The sequence below is a fragment of the Plectropomus leopardus genome, chromosome 23 (assembly GCF_026936395.1).
Source record: "Plectropomus leopardus strain MGB_pleo_1.0 chromosome 23, ASM2693639v1, whole genome shotgun sequence".
NCBI lineage: Eukaryota > Metazoa > Chordata > Actinopteri > Perciformes > Serranidae > Plectropomus > Plectropomus leopardus.
The window spans coordinates 12,791,018-12,816,699 of record NC_142198.1 but is presented as its reverse complement, the minus strand read 5'-3'; the positions used below and the strand labels follow the sequence as shown (position 1 = coordinate 12,816,699).

Here is a 25,682-nt window from a genome sequence, read left to right as displayed (position 1 = left end):
AAGCCTTATCCTATTCTTGTTTTGAGAAAACCAGCGACTTTCACTCGTTTGTTTATCTCTGCTTTTCACTTGACCTGCACAGAATAAACACAAGCTTCATTAGATGGACTATATGGAGTCTATGGGGACCTGTATATTTTGACTTAAAATCCTGGATCAATAGAAAACAGGTGACAATAAATTTCTGACAAACAAACATTATAAACATAGTTTAAGTATCAAAAATTGTTTGCAATCAATAATTAAAAAAAACAAACAAAAAACAACCCCCCCCAAAAAACCCAAACTAAATGAAGGGGTGGCAAATTAATTTACTGTATGGGCCACATACAGCCCCATTTGATCTCAAATGAGCCAGACCAGTTAACCCTCTAAAACCTGGAGCGAGATCACTTTTCTTGTGCTGCGTTCAGATACTTTTCACAAGTATGAAAATCATTGAACTTTGAGCAAATTGGTTCGATTTCTTTCAAAAACATAGAGAAAAAAAGCAATGAGCAACTTGGCAAAAAATATCCTGCAAACTGCAAGAAATTAGTAGATTTAGAAGATATTTAAAAAAAAAACAAGCTGGTAAAAAAAGTTTCCAGATATGGAAATATATATTTAAAATGATCATCATCATATATTTAAATGTATTATGAAATAATTATTAGGATTTTTTTTTACTTGTTTGCTTTGTTTTGTTGTTTTTTGCAAATATTTATAATTTTCTTGTCCTTTTTTTTTTTTTCTTACTAATTTCTTGCTTATTACTTGCTCATTTCTCCTTTTGTTGCTCATTGCCTTTTACTTGTGTTTTAAATTTTTTTTTTTTGTTTTTTTTAATTTAAATTAAAAAATTAAGCCAATTTGTCCAGGTTTCAAAGGGTTAAAACACTGCATAATAACCTATAGGTAACTAAACCATCCAATGTTTTCCTTTCTTTTAGTGCAAAGAAGTACAAGTAGCTTGTATTCTGAAAACAATTAACAAACAATTCATTTATCAAAAACAGGTTACAAACAGCCTGAGATGTCTAAAGAAAAATACGTTTCAACAATATGTCTCAGTTTTTCAGCAATCTCACCCTTAGAGGATTCTCTTATGAGACTCTGTTGCTGATGCTATTTCGTGAGCAATAAGACAGCTCGCTCTCACAGCTGCATTGCTGATCTCTCGGCTAAGACTAAGAACAGACTGCTGTTTCCTCAGACCTGCTAACAATTCATTTATCTTATCTGTTCTCAGTTGTCTTTGCAAGTTGTTGTATTTTTCACTGCGATGAGTCTGATAGTGCTGCCAAATACTAAATTCTTTGTGCACTGGATGTTGCTGTGAGCACACCAAGTATACTTCCCAGCCTTCCCAGTTACCTCTCAGAAGATTTAGGAACTGATCCGTTTGAACAAATAGGAATAGCAGTGCATTTTATTCAGAAACAATATTAATGACTTCGCTGCAATTTTCACACTTAGTAAAGTCATCCAGTTGGCCAGATTTAACCCTTTAGTCAGCCGGTTCTGGTACGCAGGCCGTGTGTTTGACACCCCTGCTAATTGTAGGGATGGAGATCACCAGAGGCCCCTCGATATGATATTATCACGATACAGTATTATTGTGATGTAAATTTGAGTATTGTGATAACATATATTGTGATTTATTACCTTTTTTCAGCTGCAAACTAAGAAAAAAAACTTTGTCACCATCTGTTTTTTCTAATAAGACAAAGTTGTCAGTTTGTTTTTTTTGTCACGTGTTCAAACTGTCTGAGTAAATTAAAGCTTAAAATGTCTTTGTCTGAGAAGAACTAATAATTAATGTTGATGCGTGATGAAATATGTTGGATTATTATATCTTAATTTCTGAGCAGGGTGGGATTTTTGTGTTGATGGTGATTTAGAAAAACAGAGCATTGGACATTACCATGGCAACAATCGAAGTTTAGGAGCATTTGGGTCAGTCCTAGTTTGGTATGGTGTGAATGGTACAAAAATTCAGCACCTGTAACCTACTGACTTACACACCAGGATGCAATGTGTGTCCTGTCGCCCTCATAATGAACACTGGCTTGTCAGAGCCCACTGCAGTTTACACGGTGAACCCAGTGATGCATCATGAACTGTGGCACCGATTAATATACTGTATGTTGTGAACCCATTTCTAGCTGCACCGCATTCAGTGAATTCATTTGTATTATTTGGTGGCAATTTAATACCGGCATCCTGTGTTTGTGTTTTTTCCTCCTCTTTTCATCTTTTGTTGTTGTCAGCTTCCAAATTAAGACAGAATGCCAGTAAATGATCATAAAAACACAGCAGTGTGCTTCTGCTTCTAGCTACTGTGTGCAGATATTGTTTCTGTTATTCTCAATAGATTTAATTAAGTTTTCATCTTGGCTACTTGTGCTGCCACTCAGTAACTGCAGTGTTATTACCTGGCTCGCTAGCTAAAACACTTGATTGATAGGGACGCTGAGGTTAATTTGCTTTCATACGTGCTGCACTCCGAGAATTCCTGCCTCTAAATGAGCAGCTTGTGCTCTATGATATTGTTTTGACCATACGTGTACATGACATCTGCTGCTACAGGCGTCTGCTGTGCAGTTTCCAACACCAACCTTAGCCTGCTGTGCAGTTAGTTTTTTTTTGCCATGTCAACGTGAGATGAAAAAATGACAGAAAGCATTTTTCCAGCCACTGACTCACTTCCATCGCTGTGTTTTAGTAGATAAATGTATGCCATTTCTTTGTGAGTGTCCTCCCATTTTGGCAAAACAAACACAATATTCCAAATGTTTCAAATCTCACATTTATATAAATCTAGTTTCTAGTCATATCTCATATTCTTCTCCTGCCAGAAACTTTTACTGGATTACAGGATTTCTGCTGTAACTCTGTTTTATTTGCAATCACTCTTAAGCAGTAAGGGGTCAATGGTTGGGGGTAAGTCAGCTTAAGCAAACAAGCACCTGAATGATCAAGCCCATTTTGAATCTACATGCTCATTTTACAGAGCTTCAAGGAACTACTTCACAGTTTCCTCTGCTCTCCATTTCAACAAGCACTAGGCCAAATTAGAAGCCGGAGCCCTGGAGTTCAGCTCAAATTAAATTGGTAAATTTGGCAGCTGAGGATCTCTTTAGATGTTTGTTAGTTATATTAACTGGTTCAGTGGGCTCATTACTTAATGCATTACCTTCATTTAGGAAATACAAGTTGCTCTCCTTGCACTGTTTCACTGTCAGCTCTAGCTTATCTGCTGCATGTTGCACATATAAACAGGGTTTGTATGTTCAAGAAATACCTGGAAAAGTCATGAAATTTGCAATAGCAATTTACAGGCACAGAAAACTTTCTGAAAACTAAATAGACTGTGAAATTTTGTTTCAAAACCCTCTAATAACACATGATGTGTTTAAGGACCATCTGAAATTTTAAAAATCAACAATAATTTCTGTTTTTTTACAGTTTTTGGTTGTGATAAATGGTGTTTTTTTTTGGTGATTGGTGATTTAAAGGCATTTTTTTGCTTTAAATCACCAATCACCAAAAAACCCCACCATTTTTACACAATTTTTAATTACAAAAAAGACATTTTTGTCTTTGAAATCTCCTAAAAACTTTTAAAGAAAAAAAAATACCCAAAATATTTTCTTTGAAAATAGTCAAAAAATTGTAATGATTTTTTTTTTCAAAAGTAAACATGTCTTCCAAACCTGCAGCTTTTTAAAAATGTGAAGTAAAATAAATACAAAATACAACCATTAAAATATGTATGTCCTTCCCTAAAGCCAAGCTAGAAAACATAGGTCCTTTTATCATTATTATTAAATATTAAATTATCCAGTTCTGATCCCGTTCATATATATATATATCAATGGTCATCACAGAGAATGTATGATCTTTAAGATTGGCCTCAATGTCATGGAAAAGTCATGGATATTTATTAGTAAAACTATGTATGAACCCTGTATAAATATAATTTTCCTTTTTCTCAGTGCATTAGAAACAGAAACATGAAAAATATAAGAACCAAGTGCTATTCAACATGCAGTTATGGTCATTTTTAAATATGTATTTGGGATTTGAAGGACTAACTGGCAGCTGAAAAGGTGTTTTACAGTTCTCTGACTCTCAGGGCTGCACTCGATCCTTGTGGTATTTTCTGCATTTATTATGTAAGGAATTACTTTATTTTCAAGGTATTTTGAAGCACTTTACAGCACCGCAAATCAAGAATGTCAAGCTTGTTTAAAACATGCACTGCTTGTAATGGAAGATACAGTTAAAAAGATGCCACTTGTTTTACGACGGAGATTTTGACCGAAGGCCACTTTTTATCACACATTCACGCTCACATCTGTCTGACTTGCCAGCTGATAGTCTTTGAGTGTGCACCTCGCACATTTTTGTTCCTTTTTTTTTTGTTCGGCATTCTTTTCTGTGGCGGCTGATTGGCAGATCGAGGCTGAAGTGTCACCCGACCCTCCTCGCCCAGCCGCACACTGCGCTCCTCTTCTCTCAGTGTGTCTTTGTTGATACGGCAGGGTCACCTCAGGGGCCTTGTCTCGGGAAGCCTTACACAATGACTCAAAAGTGAACTCTTCCTGCAGTTCAAGGGTTAAAGAATAATCTACTTGTGAAGAAACAGGATGCTGGGAAACTTTTTAATCAAATTAGAAGCCTTTACACAATGAATGCTGAATGCAGCATGCCAGCACTGCTTGTTCTAATTGGTATTCAGTACAAATAGGTATTCGATAAAACCCTCTGACAGGTGGCTTGCGACTGTCTTTCTGTAAGTATACAGTTTAAAGCGGAGAACAGTTCTGAAAATCTGCAAGTCCTCATTCCTTTTTAAAAAATATTTTTTTCTTTTTTTAGCTTCGTCTGAATTTTGTAAGGATTTGAGAGGAACATGCTGTGCTTTTTCTGTCCAAACTGTACTACAACTTTCCCACATAACACAGCAGGAAAAAGAATCTCAAACGCTGCATACTGATTCAGCAGCCCTTGATCTTTTTAAAAGAGAAAAATAATCACTTTTACTCAAACCAAATAAAACATTACTTATTTTTTCAGATTAGTATGTGACAAAACAGATATTTGTCTTCCAACTAATGTCTTTGTTACCCTGAGTTTATGGAAATACAAATATGATGTGCATTAGTCTCTTGTGTTTTTTATAGTACTTTAACTCTGTGGAGTAGAGTTGGTTATTTATCACAATATTTTTGGCTAAATACCTCAATATTGATACTGTGACAATATTGGAGGGTTATTTTCACTAAATATTTACAAAATAATTTTTTGGGAAAAATAATTACAAGTACTATAGATATAATGGCAACTTGGGTAAAATAAAACAGTGTGGTAAGGTCAGAAAATTACAATCACTTTACTGTAATTAAGATACAAGAATATCCAAAATATAGGTGAATATTGGGGTTGGGGGAAAATATCGATACAGCATAGTATCGTAGTATCGTGATATATTGCGTGGCAATACTATGTCAGCACATGGAAGCCAAGTATCATTTTTTTTGTAAAAATATTAATATTGCAAATACAAATTAAACTTTTTCTGGCCCACACAGTGAAAACAAAGTATTTGTTTTAACTTAGAAAAGTAAGTGTCCATGCGACTTTCAAATTTCAAAGTTGACTAGATTCATAAGGACTTTTTTTTAATAAAGGATTATTTTTGTGGCTTTTGCCTTCATTGTAGATAGGAAATCTTTAAGGTTGAATGGGGAAGAGAGAGGATGACATGCAGCAAAGTACCGAGGCCAGGATAGCACCCGCCCTGCCCCACCAACTGAGCTACTGGCTACCCCTAACTTTTTAAAGTTAAAACAATAGTTGATGAAAAATCAATTACTTTCAGTCCCACAGATACATGTTGCTGCAATTAAAATAACTGACGTGCAATTAAAATAACTGACGTGAGATCTGAAAAATCTCATTAGATAAGAACAAAAGTTTTTCTGTAATTTACTTTTAAAAAGGGTAATGTATTGCAATATGTTATATAGTATATATATAATATATATACTGCAAAACATTACAACAACAACATCACATTAATATTGTATCGTGACCTTTGCATCCTAATGATATCACATAGGAGGGCCTCTGGTGATCCTCACCCCTAATTGATATCTAGTCTCATATCACGACATTGATGTAATATTGATAGATTGTCGATACTTTCTGTGAAGGAATCTTTCTTTCACATGTAATGATTGTTAATCACCAGTAAATATGTTCTCGTACGCTCGAAATGGAGCCCATAAATCACTGCAGCAAACTGAAGGTGGCTGAAGAAGCAGCGTGGCCTAGAAAGGTAGTCATCCCTGTCCGAACCGAGCAGAATCCATCACTGCATTATGAGAGTCTCTGAGGAGAGATCGGAGGGAGGCACACACACACACACACACACACACACACACAAACAAGGAGCTGCGGTGCTTTCATATTAATTGGTCTATTACAGAGAGTGATGATAGGTTATGCTTGGTTGTCAAAAGCTGTCATTTTTGGTGTGACAGCAACACCTCCTGACGCAAGTGATTTAAATAGTCCATTGTGCAGGCTTGACTGCTGTCGCACAAGTTTTTGTAAACACACGGGCTGGTTGTGGTCTAGAGGTAGATATACTGATGCATAGATAGAGATAAGGTGAGAGGAGGAGATAAAAACAGAGAGGGATACCGCTAACCTGTCTGTGTCAATTCAGGTGCTACTTTTTATAAATACTTCTGAGCCTATAGGTCAGATATCCTGGTCGACGCTGGAATTGCAGACTTGTGGTGTTTCACTATAACTGATGACTGTTCATGTTATATTCCCAATTATTTTCTCCATTAATTGATTTAGTCATTTGGTCTCTAAAGTGTCAGGAAATGGTGAAAAATGTCAATGAGTGTCTCCCCAAAGCCCCAGATGACATCTTCAAATGCCTTGTTTTGTCTGTAACCCAAAGATATTCAGTTCACTGTCACTGAAGAGTAAAGAAATCAGAAAAAATTCACATTTAAGGAGCTGAGAATTTTGACTTTTTTTCTTAAAAAATTGCACAAACCAATTAATCGATTATTAAATTACAGCTAATTTATTAATTGTTGCAGCTCTACTAAGAAATATATAATCACGACTGTGTAGAAAATAACATCAGGATTAAGATTAATAAGGTTTTTTAAGGTCCGTATTGATTCAGCATTCCCATGGTCATGGAAATCCTGGAAAAGTCATGGAATAAGTAAAAATCATTGAAAATTTTGCAAAAATCATGTGATTTTGTTGTGTGTAATGACATTGCAGTAATCCTCCATTGATAGCCTTCAACATAATTTAACATATATGCTGATTTATTTTTTGTAGTCACCGATGTAACATCGATGTGTGACAGTGTGTTATTTACCGTCACATGTTTTTCTTTCTACCGGCATTCCTTCTCACTCTATTTATGCCAGCTAGCTGAAATTATGTTTTAATAGAGTAAAAATGCCGGGCAAGTGGGGCAAGATTAGTCATAGAAAGCTTTTGTCCATAAAAATGTGTGGGAACCCTGATTAGTGAAAATATCAGCAAAAAAGATTAATTGGGCCCCTTACGTGCAGACTGTAAAAGTAGAGAAGCATCCTTTTTTTATTTTTAACAATATGTTTATCAGTAATTTTCTCTATATACACATATATGTGTACATACAACTAGTAAAAAAATGGGTGTCTTGTCAAGTAAAGAGAAATTATATTTTCTATAGTTTTTTTAACCTCCTCCCAGTTTTTTTAAATTGTATTGCATTTGCCAAAAACAATGAAAAAGTGTTCCCCTTACCTCAGTACATTTTTTGCATAAATCAGGGATATTGCCATTATATTTGCACATCTGCACAAAACTGTATTTTACATATTTATCATTTTATCAGACAAAAAAATGTGTATTAAAGTTCTTTAGTGTTGCAGTACTTTGCCTTATTACTATTATTATTATTATTATAGGTTTATTGTAAGTTTGATGTTTGCACCATAAACCAAAGCAATTTCCTTGTAAGTGAAAACAAGTGGCAATAAATCCTTTTCTGATTCTGTATTGATAGATCAGCATGTTACTAACAAACTGTGCTATAATTATAATTGAATGTTGTGAAAGTGTGCATCAGCTGGCAGATGTTTAATTTGTCTCTCCGTTGTCTCTCGTCAGGCGCAGCTCAGAGAGCTTCAGCAGGTAGCCGAGGACCTACAGATCAAATTAGAGGAGCACAGAAGGAAGAAGCACGAGGCCGACCGACTCAAAGAGCAAACATTAAAGGCGCTGGAAGCAGGGGACAGCAGTAAGTGTTTTGCCACCTTATCCTCCCATGATTTGGTTTGAGTCCATTCAAAGCAATTTGCTCCATCCACAGAATTGCTCCGGTTTGTAGATATAGTTAGGTCATTGTTACAGCCACCACAGGGCAGCTTCCGTTTTATTTCAGCTCAGCCTTACATTCAACAAAAGTAAATTGACCTCAGCTCCTCAGGCCAGATAGTCAGGATGACAAATGGTGGGACATCAGAAACAGCTGGAAGGGTTAAATACAGATGCCTGTGCCATTGAAATAAATGGACTCAGAGAGGAGTGCTGAGCAGCAGCATATTGCAGTCCCACAGCTCTCCTTTCACGTTCCTCAAACCTTCAGAGAAAAGTTGCTTATGACTCACAGGAAAATTCCCTTATCGCTCCAAGCACTAGCTGGCTCGGCATTTAAGTGACGTTCAGACCTGCGTATGCGAATGTACAGAAAGTCGCGGGGCTGGATAGAAAATGGGCTCAATCATTTTCTCACCGAAGTCCATAAGGATTTAGAGTCATTACGTGTGTGCGCGTTAAGTCGGCAGGGGATAGAGATTATTGGAGGTAAATTAGCTCAAAGTTTCCGAGTTATAGATTGACGCAGAAAAAAAAGAAAAATCCTATTTGTAATGATCGACAAAAACTCTCGCCTTTAACACAGATCTGAAACTTCATGAAACCCATTTACGCAAGTGTGAGGAAAAAAAAATCCTGTTTGTTATTTTAATGAGAAACTTTTTCAAAATAATGACTTCGTATTTCAAAAATGATAAGAAACAATACGGAGTCGTACTTTTAAATTGCTAACTCATTTTGAGATACTAAGTCATTATTTTGAGATAAGTGATTATCATAGTATATTATCTCATTATTTTAAGATACACATGAATAATTTTAACATACTAAGTCAAATGAATAATTTTGAGATACTAAAGGATAATTTCAAGATAGTACGTCATAATTTCAAGATTCTAATCATTTTAAAATACTGTGTGATTTTTTTCAGACACTAAATAATTTTGATGTTATTATTTTAAGATACTAACTATTTTGAGATACTAAGTCATTATTTTAATGTACTATTTTTTAAAGATACTAAGTCATTAATGTAAGGTACTAATCATTTTGAGATAGTAGTTCATTATTTTAAGATACTAAGTAATTATTTTGAGTAGCTCGGTCAATATTTTAAGATACTAATTATTTTAAGATACGAAATGATTATTTTGGGATATTAAGTCATCATTTTAAAATACTAAATATTTTGAGAGTCATTATTCATTCGAGATACTAAGTTGTTATTATTGTTATTATTATTGTTTAGACATGCTAATTTTCCTGAGAAAATTCTCATCATTTTGCGATACTAAGTCATTTTTAGATACTGACTCATTGAGACAGTGTCTCATTGTTTTGAGATACTAAGTCATTATTTAGAGATACTAAATATAATGATTTCTATGAGATAATGACTCATTATTTTAAGAAAGTTTCTTGTTCTTTAGATACTAAGTCATTATTTCTAAAAAGGTTTCTCATTATAATGACAAAGGATCTTTTGTTCCCGTCACACTGGCAGAAATGAGCTTCCATGGAAACTGACACACATCCATTTAATCTGAAATTTCACAAGGGTATTTTTATGTCCTTTTAATATATTCTGCAGTTTGAATGCAGCTTGAATGCCAATACCCCAAACACAATGCATCAAACATCGTTTGCCTTCTTTTTAATACTTTGCCGTCATGTTCTCATGCTCTTCTCTGATGCTGTGAAATACTGTCCATTGATTGTCTGTCTGGTGTCAAATTGGCCCTCAAGTAAAAGTTCTGATTGCAAAAAAGGTCATTTGACTTTGCGGGTTCCTCTGAGCATGCATCCATCATGCTTCCCACTGTGCGAGCTGACCTTTGTTAGACGTCACTGACACCCTGTGTTCCTGAGCCTGTCATCCTTTGCTTCCATTACTGCTCATCTTCAGGGCGTAACAACCATCAATTTTCATTTCCGTGGTCACGTTGGCATGTCTTGTCCATGTTGGCTATCCATCTAGGCTTTTATTATGCAGTGCTGATGGCAGTTTGTGTGTGTGTGTGTATGTGTGTGTTGAAGTTGAAGGGAAGTTTCAGTGACTCTGAGGCTACTTATCTAGCATTTTTCTGCACGCAACCTATGACTTTACATGTTGATTAATACTTGAATTTTAGTGAATAAGCACCATTAATCTGCCAACAGTACTGTGTCACTCAGCAAACATGTAATAGGCCCCCAATAGGCCTTCCTGTTATTATCTGCCAGTTGATGCTGCTTTCAAGCACATGTTTAATTCATTCCTGTAGAAAAAAAAAATTACACAGTAAAACACAGTTGTACAAGCGCAGTAATTGTGAAGGAAGTATTTTCTAAACGTGTAACTTTTGTATTTGATGGATTTTTTAATGCAGTCTGGCTAATGCATGCCCCTGAGTTTTTTTTTTTTTGTTTTTTTGTGTTTTTTTTTAAATACTTTCTCAGAAGAGCAACCTAAACAGCTATGAATTTAAAACCTATTTTTTATTTTTTATAAATGCAGTCTTTCTCTGATGTAGTGCTAGGTTACAATAAGGGATCACTTAATTTCACTTTCAATAACATAAGCACTTTGCACGCAGAGATTGTGCTATAAGGCCACTATGAGGTCCCTTCTTTGTGACGTCTGTACCTTTTTACAAAGAACCAAACAAGGTGATTTGGATTCAAAAGCTTCTCAAAACTAAAAAAAATATCATTAAGTAAATGGCCACTTTTCACCATGTCATTATAGCTCTTAAACATCCTGTAATTTTGCCATCATGAGCTCTCAACTGATTGTTGTCATGGCTCTTTTAGACATTTTTTCACTCCTTATGCACTGACTAATACAAACACATATTATATAAACACATCACATGCATTTTGAGTGCCTCCATGTTATTTATTTAATCTTTGAACCACAGAGGACCCATGAGGACAAATATTGAGTTATTTCAATGATCAGATATAGGAACATCACAACAAAGAACCTTTTTTTTTTTTTTTAACGAGCGTCTTGTCTTTCTCTTTATGACCTGTCAATAGCCTGTGTCAAAATGGGAATGAAAAGCCAGAACAACAAGCAGCTGAGCCTGCAAAGGAGAACTTAACAGTCTTTCCCTTTACTGGTGCCGTCGCTCAAACATGTCTCCAGGGCTTCATGCACAGTTATTGAGAAGTTTTAAAGCGCTGGGTTGTTTGTACCCTCAAAGGAAATTGCTGTTTCTCACAGTGCAGTGCTTCTGCTGCGATGAAACAATAATTGCAGGACTTGGAGAATTTGAGTTATTGGATATTGTTATGAAAGTACGAGTTGTTCCATTTTATTTAACATGACAAAATAATATGCCAAGAGTTTCTTTTGAGGAGGTGCCACATTTAGCAGACATGTTGAGGAACTGCAGCGCTTAATGTGATAACCGTCCAACAAATAACGCACATACGGTGGTGTGTGATAATCACGTTCTCAGGATATTGCACATTGTTTTCACAGATTAATAAGACCACATTATTTAGCCATATCCTGTCATTCCATTAACTAGCTCAGCGTTAACGATTCTGTTACACTTTACAAAGCATGCTGGGAAATCTGGTTAAATCCTCATTGAATAACAAAGACTTTGCGATGCCCGGCTTGTCAGGAAGGACACTGATCATGTTTGCACGTTTTGGGGAAAAAAAAAAATCCATTTTAATGCCAACCTCAATAAGCCTTGGGTTCACATGGAGGTCTCCTCCTTCTCCGATCATGTTTACTTGATATGATCCCCTCATAAAAAGACACATTGTATTTTATGTCCGCTACTCTCTGTAATGGTTTGTCCCAATATGCAAAGCTACGCTGTCTCAGAGTTCACCCGCAGTTTGAGGAGATTTCCTCAAGTTCATCGGTAATCCAGTGGTTGACCTGATTTCTCTAGCAAACCACCTCCCTGCTGCTCATGTTTCCAAAGGTACATGAGTGCAGTTAGACACCATTTAACATAAATTAAGTCCCCCTCCACTGAAAAATGGGTTTTTTTAGGTTTATGTCCCCTAAAATGTCTGATCTTGACTGTAGAGACAGAGCGCAACATGTCATATCTGAAAAACACGCCCACTGGAGGGGAAAACAATCAGTGCCTCAAAATTCAACTCAGGGCTGAAAACCTAACAAAATGCCATTGCCTAGCTAAAAATGGTAGATTTCAGCACGTCAAGGGATTATTTTATCACCCTAAGTCTACCAGAGAAAAAGATATATTGACAAATGCAACTCAAATAACCAGGTAAGATTATAATTGAATCAAACAAAGATCAAACCCAGCTTTGCATTGCTTAGTTAGCTGTAATTTTGTTTTGTTTGTCCGGTCAAATTAGCAAAATACTCGCTGCACACAGCATACTGAGTGTCAGCATCTCACAGTTTACCCATTCTTCCTGCTCACATTGCCACATTTTGCATCCACTTTTGTCTTCTTTAAAGGTCTTTTTTGAGGTTTGGCAGCTCATAAAAACATAGTCCTATGTTCTTTATCGTGTTGGTAGGGCATCCCACCTCACAGCAGCTTTTCAGCATTTTTCTTTTGTTTGCCAGCAGGTGAAAATGACAAGGAGGCACCTTCACGCAATACAAATGCAATGGAGAACAATGAATAGAGTGCCCCCAGGGACGATGCTCTTCTGAAGGCCAGTGTGAAAGTTAGCATCGCTCTGGTTCCCTCGCCAAAAAGTGTATGGGGTTTTTCCATCAAATTTTGGATTATGGCAGAAAATAAGCACTGTGTCTAACAAACTTTAATCATACATGTTTTGTTCAAAAAAATTGTCTTCACAAATGAACACCATTTTTTTGAGACCTAAATGCAATTGCCAGAAGTTAAAAGCTAATGTTAGGCAATAAACAAACTACACACCACGCCCCCCACCACAACAATACTGTAAAGTGTGATGACATTTTTTAGTCTAATTTGATCATTTGTAAGCAACCGCCTTTTTAAAGACACAAAAGCTTCAAAGTTTACATGTGGGGTATTAACTGATGTTTTTTGTGTCATTAAACAAAACATGAAAGTTTCTTAAGCTTGTGTTAACCACTGACCTCATTTCAGGTGTCTAACCCAAAAAAAACATTAACTATGAGATGAGGCAACCAGAGGTGCTGAAATAGTAACACATTTTTAGGTTTTTAAGGGCTCATCACTGTGGTTCTCTATTGTTTTGTCCTCCAGTGGCGACAGGATTGAATTGTGCTCTCGATACTGACTTATATCTGTGCAAAGTCTGACACTGGAGAGGTATTTTTACATTCTCCTACTGAATGGTGCAATTTCTGTGCACCTCCCTATATTCAGAGATTCAATGCACCCTGGGCAAAATAGATTATGCACGTCACGAATACAAAAGCCATTTGCTGTCAGAAATGGGAAACACACAACGAGGGTACAGACTTCCCAAAACTCCATTGTAGCAATATTATCGTGTGTTTTACAACCACTGCTGCTATGTCAGCTACTACCAGTTAGCCTACAAGCTAACAAACCACATACACAACATTAAACACAAAGCTAGCTAGACTTACCATTCTGATACGTCTGCTAGTCGCTGATTTTGGTGCTCAACAGTCTCGTCATCTGAGTCTGGCTTTGACTGAGGCTCAAACATTTATAGCTATCTCTCTGATGTTTCCTCTAATGCTAATGCCGGATAACCAAAATACACAAAGTTTTAGCATGAGTATAAGTACTTTAAAATGTGTTTGGGGAGGGACTTCAAGTGTATTGAGTTGGCAGTATGCCTCAGCATCCAAATCAGCCTTGCTGTAATCATACGGCACATCACAGTATATTACTGTCAGTTTTGTATGAGCCAAATCAAATCAGTCACTTCACAGTTGTGTCAGATGTGGACATTATTCATTGCCTGTCCTTTTGAATTTAAGAATCATGCAAATTTACCTCAAAAATTGCATCCATATATGTTTTGTTTTTCTAACCATACAGCCATGCATAATGATTAGACAATGTCAAACTCATGTCATATTCAGAGTCATATTTAAAATGTTCTCCCAGCAGTGGTGGACCATAGCAGGGTATAAATGTTAGTTATTATGCAGTCAGATAGGCCATTTTTATTTATGCAGGTTCTCCATCTCCTTTTGAATAATCCTTATTATTATCAATTCATAAAACCATGCTTCAGCACAACAAATCTCACATTGTTCTCATGAGATGGTATTGTTAGACTGACCATAAAATTCTGATACATAAATAAGGGAAATCACACGGGTATTAATTTGGTATACGAAAGGTTTGACACTCAAAGCAAATTCTCTCAGAATAACAGAAGCTTAGCTATTCCCTGACCATACTGTAGCCTAAGGGAGATCATTAGTGCTTGTAAGGGAAGATGATTATTGATTTTGCCATATTAATAAAGTAATTTGACTAATTATTAGCAGGAGCCTCGAGGCATAGAAGTATTTCACAAGAAAGTGCCAATAACAGATAAAATAAGACCCGATTATACAAAGACACTTAATAGAAACATGTGATCTGTATCTGGATACGTTATCTTGATAATAAAGTATGATCACAGGCCTTTGAATTCACACCTGCTCTCATCGTCTTGATTCTTCCGGCATGGTGATCAGATCTCAATATGCCAATTAGATAGGTGGAGCTAGTGGATTTATTGAGTGTGGTTATCCTTGGCATCATTGTGAGGCGCCATCAGATGTTTTGCTTTATATCGGTGCTGGCGAGAGCTCCTTTCACACCTGTCTGCCATCTGTTTGGCGACGACTTTACAAATTGAGGGAATTTGTAGCATGTTTCCACTTTTGCTTAAACTGTGTGTATCCATCTGCAGTGCTATTAAAGAACACATTTAAACCAACAGAAGGCATTTTGTCCTTATCCACATAAATCAGTGGTTCTCAACCTTTTTCCTTAAACCTTTAAAACCTGAGCAAATTGATTTGACTTCTTTCAAAAACATGAGTAGAATGCAGTCAGCAACTTAGAAGACATAGCCAAAACATTAGCAGGAAAATCATTTTTTAAAAAAGTAACAAGATAGTAACCTGATAAATAGCAAAAAAGTAAAGTAAAAAAACAAAATGTATACTTTTTTCCTGTAACATAATTTTAAATATATGGTCTTAATAATAAGACAGATTTCTGTACATTTCCCCCACAATTTTTCTAAAGGTTACTATTTTTTAAAACTAATTTTCAGGTCATTTTTTTCCCACCTTTGACTAATTTTCTTGCCAAATTGCTCATGTCCTTTTTCCTCATGTTTTTGAAGGAAATCAAACCAATTTGATGTCAGCTGGGTTAAATAGCTTGTGAAAGGCATCTCAACGCAGCACAAAAAACTGATGTCAATCCAGATTTCAAGGAGTCATGGACATTTTTTTTTTTTTATCATTCTTCTGTGTAAACTGGCAGACCCTGACTTTTCCATACTGTTTTAAATGCATAACAATAACAGTGCAGAACAACTGATAAACTGTAAATTAAACCCAAATAGTGAACGCAATAACTTTTTTTTAAAATTAAATAATAATACAAACATTATAATTAAAATGATAATTTGATGTAGCTGTCTTTGTAGAAATGAATGAAATACTTGAATACTTGTCTCACATTAAAATCCAAAAGACCTTGCAAACTCCTGTGAAGCTTTGGCAGCCCCTAGTTGGGGTCAGGACCCCCATTTTGGGAACCAGTGAGATAAATAATTCAGATACAGATCACATGTTACTAAGTGTCATAGGTTTAAGGTAAAAAAAAAAAAAAAATTTCCATCCTATTTATCCATTTTCTGTCCCCCAGAAACCATCCTCTGACCCCACTTTCAGAAACCCTGGTTTAGTTTTTAGTGAATCCAAAGCTTTCCATCATGTCCATCAGGTCAAACTCAGCCTGCTGGTGGGTTTAATGAGTGACTCATACTTTTGTCAGATGGGTTTGTGCCTACCTCTTCTCTTCAAAAATCAGACCTTTACTGTTTTCACTTTTGCTTCTCTGTGCTGTTCTTACACATTCAGGATAAATTGCATTTATTGCATTCACTGGCAAGCTCACACGTTGGACTTAAATATCACGTAGACATGTTATATTTGTTATTTAACATTCCTTATTTCCGTTTCAGGGAGTTGTCCTTAACCCCAAGGCCAACTAGGTGCCCTCTAGCTCAATTTGTTTTCAAAGTTTTTAATTCATTTTTGTCACTGTTACTGTCCCTTACAATAAAGCAAACAATAGATTGTTCTGCCTCTTTACATAATTGTGTTGACGGTCTTTATATACTATCTTTAGAAAACAACCTAATGTAAAGATGACAGAGGCAAAGGCAAACATTGGGAAAATAATCATGTGGATTTGATATTCCCACATAATTAATCTAAACATTATCATAATTGTTATATGATCAAGTGCAATATCCAAATCGCAGGAGCTTTATGTTTTTATGAAGGTAAAAAATGTGTCACAACCATATAGTCATAACATTAAGTAGGTGCTGAGGGTGCTGCAGCACCCCCCATTGACGAGGGGTGGAACAACAGTCTGTAAGTAGTTGGCAGTTTTACTTAAACTGAATTTTTGTTTTAAATTTTGAATAGCATATGAAAAGATACCTGTTAGAAAATCTATGAGAAAAATATGTTAAATTCTAGTTTAATTTTCCAGTTATGTCTATTTTTTTTTCTCAACTTTGCTGTCTTTTAACCACCGATCCACCGATCTTGCGTGGTGACGTCATCACGTCAGGTCAAAGTGCAAGGGCCGGGGTTAGGTCGTGGGCAGCAATGGTTGAACGTCAGGAGTTTGCTAGCTTGGTGTGGAGCTGCTTTATAGATGCAAGAAATATATCGGAGCGGAGTGAACATTTATAGCAGTGTATGACCGATCGGACGGCAAGTGAACGTAACTTTACGAGCTGCACGTGGAACACAAGCAGACAAACGGATGTTCGCCCCCAATCTCTAATATGTTTAGCCCCTAAAGTCAAGCGACAAATACTCTAAAGAAACTACTCTACCGATGTAAGTAACGTCACGTCTAAGCAGTTTTTCTGTAAATATAAACCACGGATATACAACTTTTTTACCTCAAGTAGCGAATATGTTGAAATTTACGTCTTAATGCTGTGGTTAGACTAGGTCAAAGCTCGCTTTTCCCCGTCATCTTTGATTTATAAACAGCCAGGCTTGTTTAATTCTGGTGCCTGATTTGTCAGCTGTCAGTCTGATCAGAAGTACATATATTTCATAATGATTCTGTGGTCTTTTGGCCTCTTTATTTTTATTAGCCTGCATTAAAATAGACTTCCACTCTGTAATTCGTTAAAGCAGGTTGTTATCATTTTCAGTGTAAAGCTAAAGGTAACATGCACACTGAGGGAGATTTAAACCAGGGCCAAACGGTTAAAACTCAGTACTCCTGTACACAATATCACTTATCCCCCTGATCATGTCACTCTCAGAAGTTTAGTGAATAAAGTGGTGAAGTACTGAGTCCTAAAACGCGGAAGTGTGTTAGCCCCTTAGCACTCCCGGTTCCCTCGTGTTTAAAACTCTGGGTTTTTTTGAACGGGTTTTCGGTAAAATGCCTTAAATAAGGTCTGTGGTTAGCACAGGCTAAAGGTACTGAGCCGTTTTGTTCTGCAACATAAAATACGCCCACTTAAGCCCATTTTTTTTTTTAACTTTAAAGGTTTTACTCGTCTTAAAAAAGCCGGTTGCTAACAAGTGGCTAAATGGGACTACAGTGTTTGTCGGGGATGTTAGACGTCATCACAGCGGACACAGAAACCCATTAAACCCACTTGTCCGTCTTTACAGGGTCGCACTCGAACCTGTAGATATATCTGTTTATACTATTTTAGATAGTTTTTAACGTGTTTTTACAGTGCTTGTAGTTGTGACGTTTAAGTCGTGCGACCGCGATGTAGTTCTTGTTTAGCTTAACAATAGCTTTTTGCTTCTGGCGATTTAATTTACGCTTCAAAACACACAAAAGTGGTGTTAATCTGTGAAGATTATCATGCTGAACAAAACGTGTAAGTCTCATAAAGTTGTGTTCGCCACAGAGCTTGTTTTTGGCGATAACCGACAATCCCATTCAAAAATCCGATAATGTTTTTGACGAGGGAACCAATGCGATGCTAACTTCCTGGTTGGCCTACAAAAATACGCCGCCCCTTCACCACTCTATATGTAATGTATATACTGGAAGGTTATTATTTCATTTGTTGAGGTGATTAGAATTTGCTAATCAAGTTGCAAAGGTGGTTTCAATATATACTATTTTTTCCACCAACCTGCCCAGGGATTATAGGCGGAAAATATCATTTTTGCTAAAACCTGGTACAATGCATCTCTCATTATTAAGGTTAATGTTTTATTGTGCACTGTCCCTGACAAATAATTTTACATCACATTAAAAATCACACAGTTTTGGTAGAACAGTTGCTGCTGTCTTGTTAAAAAAGCATCCAGTCTTGGTTGTACAATCCGCACTGGAAATGCCACTGATGTCTTGCAAAAATACAAAACTGGTTTTGTTTGCACAATCACTGCTAAAATGCTGCTGGTGTCTCACAAAAAAAAACAACCAGTTTTGTTGATAGTTGGTCTCAACCAGTGATCCTGCCCACAAATCATATATAAGGGGAAAATGCTTGTTTGGAACAGACCCCAGCTCAAATTGTATCATCATCATTATTATTTTTTTTCAATTAGAATGAAGTGCAAAAATGATCATTCCTACTCAAGTAAAACATACAAGGTACAAGGTAGATTTATTATTAATTTCTAAAACATATTTTCAAAAATGAAATGAAATGTATGTAATTAAATTATTTATTATTATTACTATTTAGTTTATTTAAAATAACAACTTGTATCACGATATTAGTCAAAATAATTGCAACATGATTTCTTGTGTTACTGTTTTGCAGCCCTTAGATTTGACACATTAATTTGTCTCATTTGTGATACTTGCTTTTCATATCAGTTCTAGGCTGTTAAAAATGTCCATAATAATAATATGTCATAATAATAACATGCGGGAATATAAGAGAGAAGAAGGCAATTTCAGCATCTGTTATCACAACCATGCTAATTTATGAACAAATTCAAATTAGTAAGCCATTTATTTTGTACACTGCAATGTTTCTATTGTGCTGCAGTATTTTCTGAATGTGACACCGTATCTGAACTATTCGATGCACCGTTTAGGTGAAAACACTAATTTGCAGATTCTCCCATTATATTTTAAGCATCTGCTCTTTAAAGTAAAGGTTCGGTGCAACACCTGCAGCCTTTTGATCTATTTCCATCTCAAAGCATTTTTTCCCCACAGAAAAGTGGCAATTTCCTGCCTGGAAATATTGCTTACAGTGTATAAAAGAAAGCAAAATATGTGTTTTGTTAGCTTCGCAGTGAAGAGCTTCCAATAACAAAGAAAGCTGTGTGTGGATAACACGGTCTGTAGCCGAGGCATAGATCTGCAGTCTCCTGCTGATATGTTCCATTTTCTCTGTTCTCTTTGTGCCTCTCTTATTTTACGAGTGTGCTGCGCTATCGCCAGGGCAACATGGGTGGATGAGTGATGGTGTCCATTAGTAAACATAGCCCCCTATATGTGCCATCGGCCTAAAGAGCCAATGTCTTGAACCTCCGTTCTCTCTTTTTTTTCACCCTCCTACTCTCTCCTCACTTATTTTCCACATTCTTCCCCACTCTTCCTCTTACCTTTTACCACATCGCCCCCGCCCCCACTCCATCTTTTCTTCTTTCTCTGCCTTCCTCTCCTTCCTTCTTCATCTATCCTCCTTATGGTTGTTTTTCATAGCTACAGCTCTGCAGTGGGGGGGGTAGGGGGGGGGGGGGTGGGACCATTTCTCTTCCTCCTTTGTGCACTCTTTTTTTGTGAGACAGAGGGACTAGACGATGGGTTGAGAATGTCAAGCATTAGGTTGGGAATAGAGCGCTGTTCAAACAAAAGAATAGGCCACTAATATGACAGATGCTGTGTGTATTGCAAAGGAATATTAGCAAATCTTGCTTTTCTCCTTGGCTGAGTAGAGTCAACAACGAGGGTGAGGCTTCTGTGGAGTCATTTGCAGCTTCTAGTCATGTTGTGGGTGACAAGATGTGCCGTTCAATTTTGCATCCTTTTAAACTGAAATGCAAGAAAACTGCATGGCTTTATAAATATGCATTCATTTTGGCAAGGCTGCATTTATGAACTGTTTTTTTTTTATTTTACACCCCTACAGCACACACACTCAACACAGGCGCACTACTGTACACAGGAAAAAAAATGCTAATCTCACAATTAGCTTTTCTGTAATTAGTACGGAAAGGTAATTGCGGCGGATGTGCAATTAGCATTATGTAAAGTGCTTTTCCCCAGACTTAGGGGCCAATCAGTTTGCCCCTTTACATTCTCCGTTCTGCTGATGATGTGGGAGACGCTTAGTGCCGAGCACAAGAGAACTTCCTCTCCCTCCCACTCCAATGAATGCGATTCACAAAATGAATCAGTTGGGGTCACATGCTCGCTGAAAAAGGGGGTTGAGGAAGTTTTTGCGTCTCCTTTTCATCGGCGTGTGAGTGTGAATGGAGAAGAGGGAAATCACTGTCATAGCAGCCGTTAGAGCACAAAGCCTCCTGATTGCATTCTGGACTCTGACATGCTTTTTTTTTCCTACAGGGAAACCAAATGTTCTTGCGCAGCGTGACTGACTCATTGCCTGATTGCCCAACAACCTCCACCCCCCTCCAACACCCCTTCACTCCCCATATTTTTAAATCCAACTCCAGCTCTGTCCTTTTCTCCATCGCTGCCTCTCAGTTTGCAGTCAGATGGATTAGTGTTTATAACAGTGATTGGCGATTAAAGAGTATCATAGCTTTTTAATAGAAAATATTACCTCTTTGTCCTCATGACTCATTGTGCTTATGAAATGAAATGATCAGGTAGTTTCACTTTAACCCAGATATGATTTTTCTTTTTAGGTCTGAGACGTCAGAACAGCACAGTGAGCAGCACTTTCAAGTTACTGGACAGCAATAAAGATGGCAGGTAACTATCATGCCAGTTATTTCATAATAGACAATTGTGGCTCAGTATTAATACTCATGTTTTGCCCCATGCTAAAACAGGGTTCCTGTGGATCCTTAAAACACATTAAAAAGCACTGAATTCATTAATCTAAAAAAAAGGCCTTTAAATGTATTAAAATATCTTAATATTTTAAAAGTCTTACAACTTAACTTTGCATTTTAATATCCATTGGTAAAATAAAGGAATAATAATAATAATAATAATAATAATAATTATTATTATTATTATTATTATTATTATTATTATTATTCGCCAAATCCATCATTAACATCACCCTAAAGTCATGATTATGTTACAATAAATATTTGGGCAAAATTCTCCCCAGCCCCAAGTAATATATGTTCCGATAATATTTGTAATTTATGATCATATTTTTAGTTTTTCTTTAATTATTGTAAAATTGGTCTTAAATTTCATTTCGAGTGGCATTAAAAAAAGTCTTATATCTCAGTTATCTCAGTTATGTTAAGCTGTAGGAAACCTGTAAAGACTCTGATGCCCTTCCAAAGCCCATGCACACATCAGCTTTAAAATGTTAATAAAAACAGAAATATTTTGTATCAAAAACTGTTTTGGCAAAGGTTTTTAGAAACAGGGGATTCACTGATTCCATTTTTTTTTAAATGCTACCTCTGATATTTTCATACTGAAGCCCCTTTTTCCCTCAGGATTTTACCGTGGCCAGGGTGAAAAGGCTTATGTCACAGTATTTAGATTGCTATGAAATCCAATACTAAAGAAATTCTTAAAGCATATTTGCTCTCAGTTTGGGCTTTTCTCCTCCTTCTGTGCAGTTTAAAAAATGTACCAGAGAGGGCTTGAAGTGCTGGGGAGTGTGAAAAAAGGAACAAGGTTGAAGGTTTCCAGTCTCGCTTTATATTCCAGTGGTACCTTTTTTTTTTTGGCAAGTGATCTGCAGTCCTTGAACATTGTGCTTCTCCAACCAAACTGCACATTTTAACCACTGGATACTAAAATGAACAAGGTCTTGTGAAATGAATACACCTGTGGCACATTTTCTGCTCAGGTGCTGATAATTTGCCTGGGATTTCAAAGGCATACTATGCAGAATTTTACTAAAAAAAATATTTTTTTTTTACTAAAAACTCATACAACTCATACAAAAGTAATCCCTTTTAATTATCACTTATGACCCACTGGAAGTATCAAGCGGTGTATTTATCTACGAACACTCTGCCCTTTGCCTTTATTTTCTTAAGTTATTCTTATTTTGCTGGGTTCGGGACATTACTGGGCACAGCTTGCAGGTGATAGTGGGACTTTATATAAAAGTAGCGACCAGATGCCAGATTGTTAAAACAGCACACAAGAGGAAGTTAAGAAAATTGTGGACACAACATAAAAAGCTTAGAATATTCTGTTCGTTATTCATTATTTTATATTATTAATCAGTTTTTTTGCTCTATAAAACATAAGAAAATGGGGAAAAATGTTGACCAGTGTTCCCCAAAGCCCAAGATAACATCCTCAGATGTCTTGTTTTGTCCATAACCCAAAGATATTAATTTTCTTGATATAGAAGAGTAAAGAAACCAGAAAATATTCACATCAAAGAAGCTGGAATTTAAGAGCTTTGACTTTTTTTTTAACTTTAAAAGTGACTCCCACTAATTAATCAATTATCAAATTAGTTGGCGATTGGTTTAATAGTTGGCAACTAGATGATTAATCATTGCAACTCTAATAGAGAAGCTAACCGCCAAACATTGTGAATCTGGAGCCCCTTTTATACTGCCTATTTAAGGCGGGAACATTGCGTTGTTCTGCTTTCTCGCCATTCTGTATGAACACTTTGATTGTGGAATGGGGGAACAGAGTAGTTTGGCTGTAAAGCAAGCAGCTGAGGTAGTAACAGTGCTGAATCAGCATCTGTATGAAAGGGTCATCTGGCAGGATGAAATCATAGGCGGGTGGGACGTTTTGAAGTGTTATAGGTACAACCTACTGCTGGAGATTTTAAAAGCAGCTAGCGGCTAACTCAAAGCAACAGACTGAGAAATCAATGAGGTCCTGAAGCTTCTTGCTCCCTAAGCAGAGGATGAGCTCAGTTACCATATAACAGAGAGGGTAAATGATTGTTGTTACCATGTTAATGCCAGTATTGCCATTTAGAGAAGCGTATATTCTTTGTCAAACTAATGGCTGACGCTGTTGCGTTAAATGTGTCTGTCATGCCTTTTAAGCTTCTGTGAGACCGCCACGCTGTCTAAGATAACACACTTGAGCAGAATGATGCCGTCGTTTTTTGTTTCTGTATAAAAAGAAGCAAAGGCGTGGTAAAGAAGGGACTTTGAAGTGGCCCTATAGTGTGATCGCTATGTAAAAACGGCTTTCACTTTCGCTGGTGATACTGTTTACAAACTGTAGCTGAAAATTCCTGCATAGTACACCTTTAAAATACCTGTAAACAACTCAAAAAGTAGGGATTATCCAAAGATCTTGCAATTCCTAATATTAATGGAAAATTCGGGTCTTTTAGTTGTAAAGCTTTTTCAATAGCAAACTCTGCTGATTATTTTAACAGCCACCAGCTATTTCCATCAATTTGCACACAAAAAACATTCAAAACAACCCTCCTTCAGGGCGTGTATTTAGTTTTAGAGACAATACTGTGCATGGAGACAAAGGTAGCTTTATGTAACGGAAAAAAAAAAACACTGTAATTTCTGTCAGTGTGGATAAGGGGAAATATTACGATGTCACAGGGGGCAACAAATTCACAGAACTCATGTTCACTCACTTGTAATTGTTGTCGTCCTCGAGAGAAATCCCACTAATGCAGCAAAGTGAAACAAAAACAACATGAAAGATGAGAATGATAAAGAAGATCCATAACGCTGGATTATAATAACGACTCATATTTCTGCTCTCACGTGTATTCTGTCTTTTATTGCTCATGCTATAAGATAAATGGGTGTTTCTCGAGCACCTAATTCACATCAATATGTATATGTACTACACTCATTAGTTCCACCTTAACTTCTGATGCAGGGAAGTCTCATCAGTCTGAGCTGAGTGCACACATCTCATTCCCTGCAACTCCTACACCCATTTGTTCTTCAGCAAACTTCAAAAAGTAATTCATTGCCTTATTTGCATTGTTTAATCTTCAAGTCCCAACAGACCCACTTGTCGCCCCCCTACCCAATCTCCCAGCTTCCCCCTCAGCCACCCAGGCTGACTCACTTGCTGTCGTGAGCAGTGTTTAACCTCTGCCAGCTTTAAAGCAAATGGCATCCATTTTGCTTTCAAGCAAGATATTTAAATGTGCTGGCGGCTGGCAGAAAAACAGAGCACGTCACATCCAATGAGCGTGTCCCCTTCATGCTTTTCCTCCACTGCTATCCCCACCCATCACGCTCCTCACCTTCCCACACCACGCCTGGAAAAAAAAATCAATACTGCTTAAGCTAACTGGGCATATTCTCCTGGAAAGGAAGCAGGGCTGGGCATAGTAAACTGAAAGCGCTATAAAACATATGGCTGCATCGAGGACGAAGTGCTTGTGCAGCGTTTTTTTCCAGAGAGCGCTATGTGCCCACTTATGCATTCCTGCGTCTGGATGTGTACCATTATTCAGCCCTTCTGCCCCCCTCCAATCCCTCCCCAGCTCTGCCTCCATCCATCCACTCTATCCCAGGCGGTGTCTCTCCACGGGCTGTGCTTAAACAAACACATTACTAAGCTGAAATATCTGCAAGTGCCGCTTATTTCTATCCAGCCGTTGTTTCAGTCCGTCAGTCAATGGGATCTGGTGAGCTGGCCATCTTGAGGCAGGACATGTATTGATGCCCATTTGAATAAAGCAGGTGGTGGAGGTTTTGTATATGTATGCTACATCACCATTTTTTCCTGTAAAGCGCTGCAGCTCACACGCCCAAGTGTCAAGCTTGATTTAGTTTCCGTTTTGATAAATGCAAAGTCCAAAGTCACTGCCGATATACCTGATGCTTGCACATTGCCAGGCAATTTGCTGACTTTGAACCGGATTAGCATGCACATTGCAGACTCTTTATCTTGTACAAAAAAGCTCTTGGCTTTGTCCCTAATGACACTTAGCAAAACACTACCCCGTTCTTAATCTACTCGATTGGAATTGCTAATTATCTTTAATGCAGATTCACAGATAATTGTTCTCTCATTTATACTGTGAACTAATCTCATTTT

At 37.0% G+C, this 25,682-nt stretch overlaps 1 protein-coding gene across 1 annotated transcript in view; it reads left to right on the top strand.

Moving 5' to 3' along the window:
• The window catches only part of LOC121962023 (glucosidase 2 subunit beta-like), a 156,847-nt gene that overhangs the window by 8,311 nt on the left and 122,854 nt on the right, over positions 1-25,682 (top strand). The window contains exons 6-7 of the mRNA XM_042512194.2: positions 8,188-8,317; positions 21,386-21,452. Coding sequence (XP_042368128.1) covers positions 8,188-8,317; positions 21,386-21,452 — 197 coding nt within the window. The remainder of the gene's footprint in view (positions 1-8,187; positions 8,318-21,385; positions 21,453-25,682) is intronic.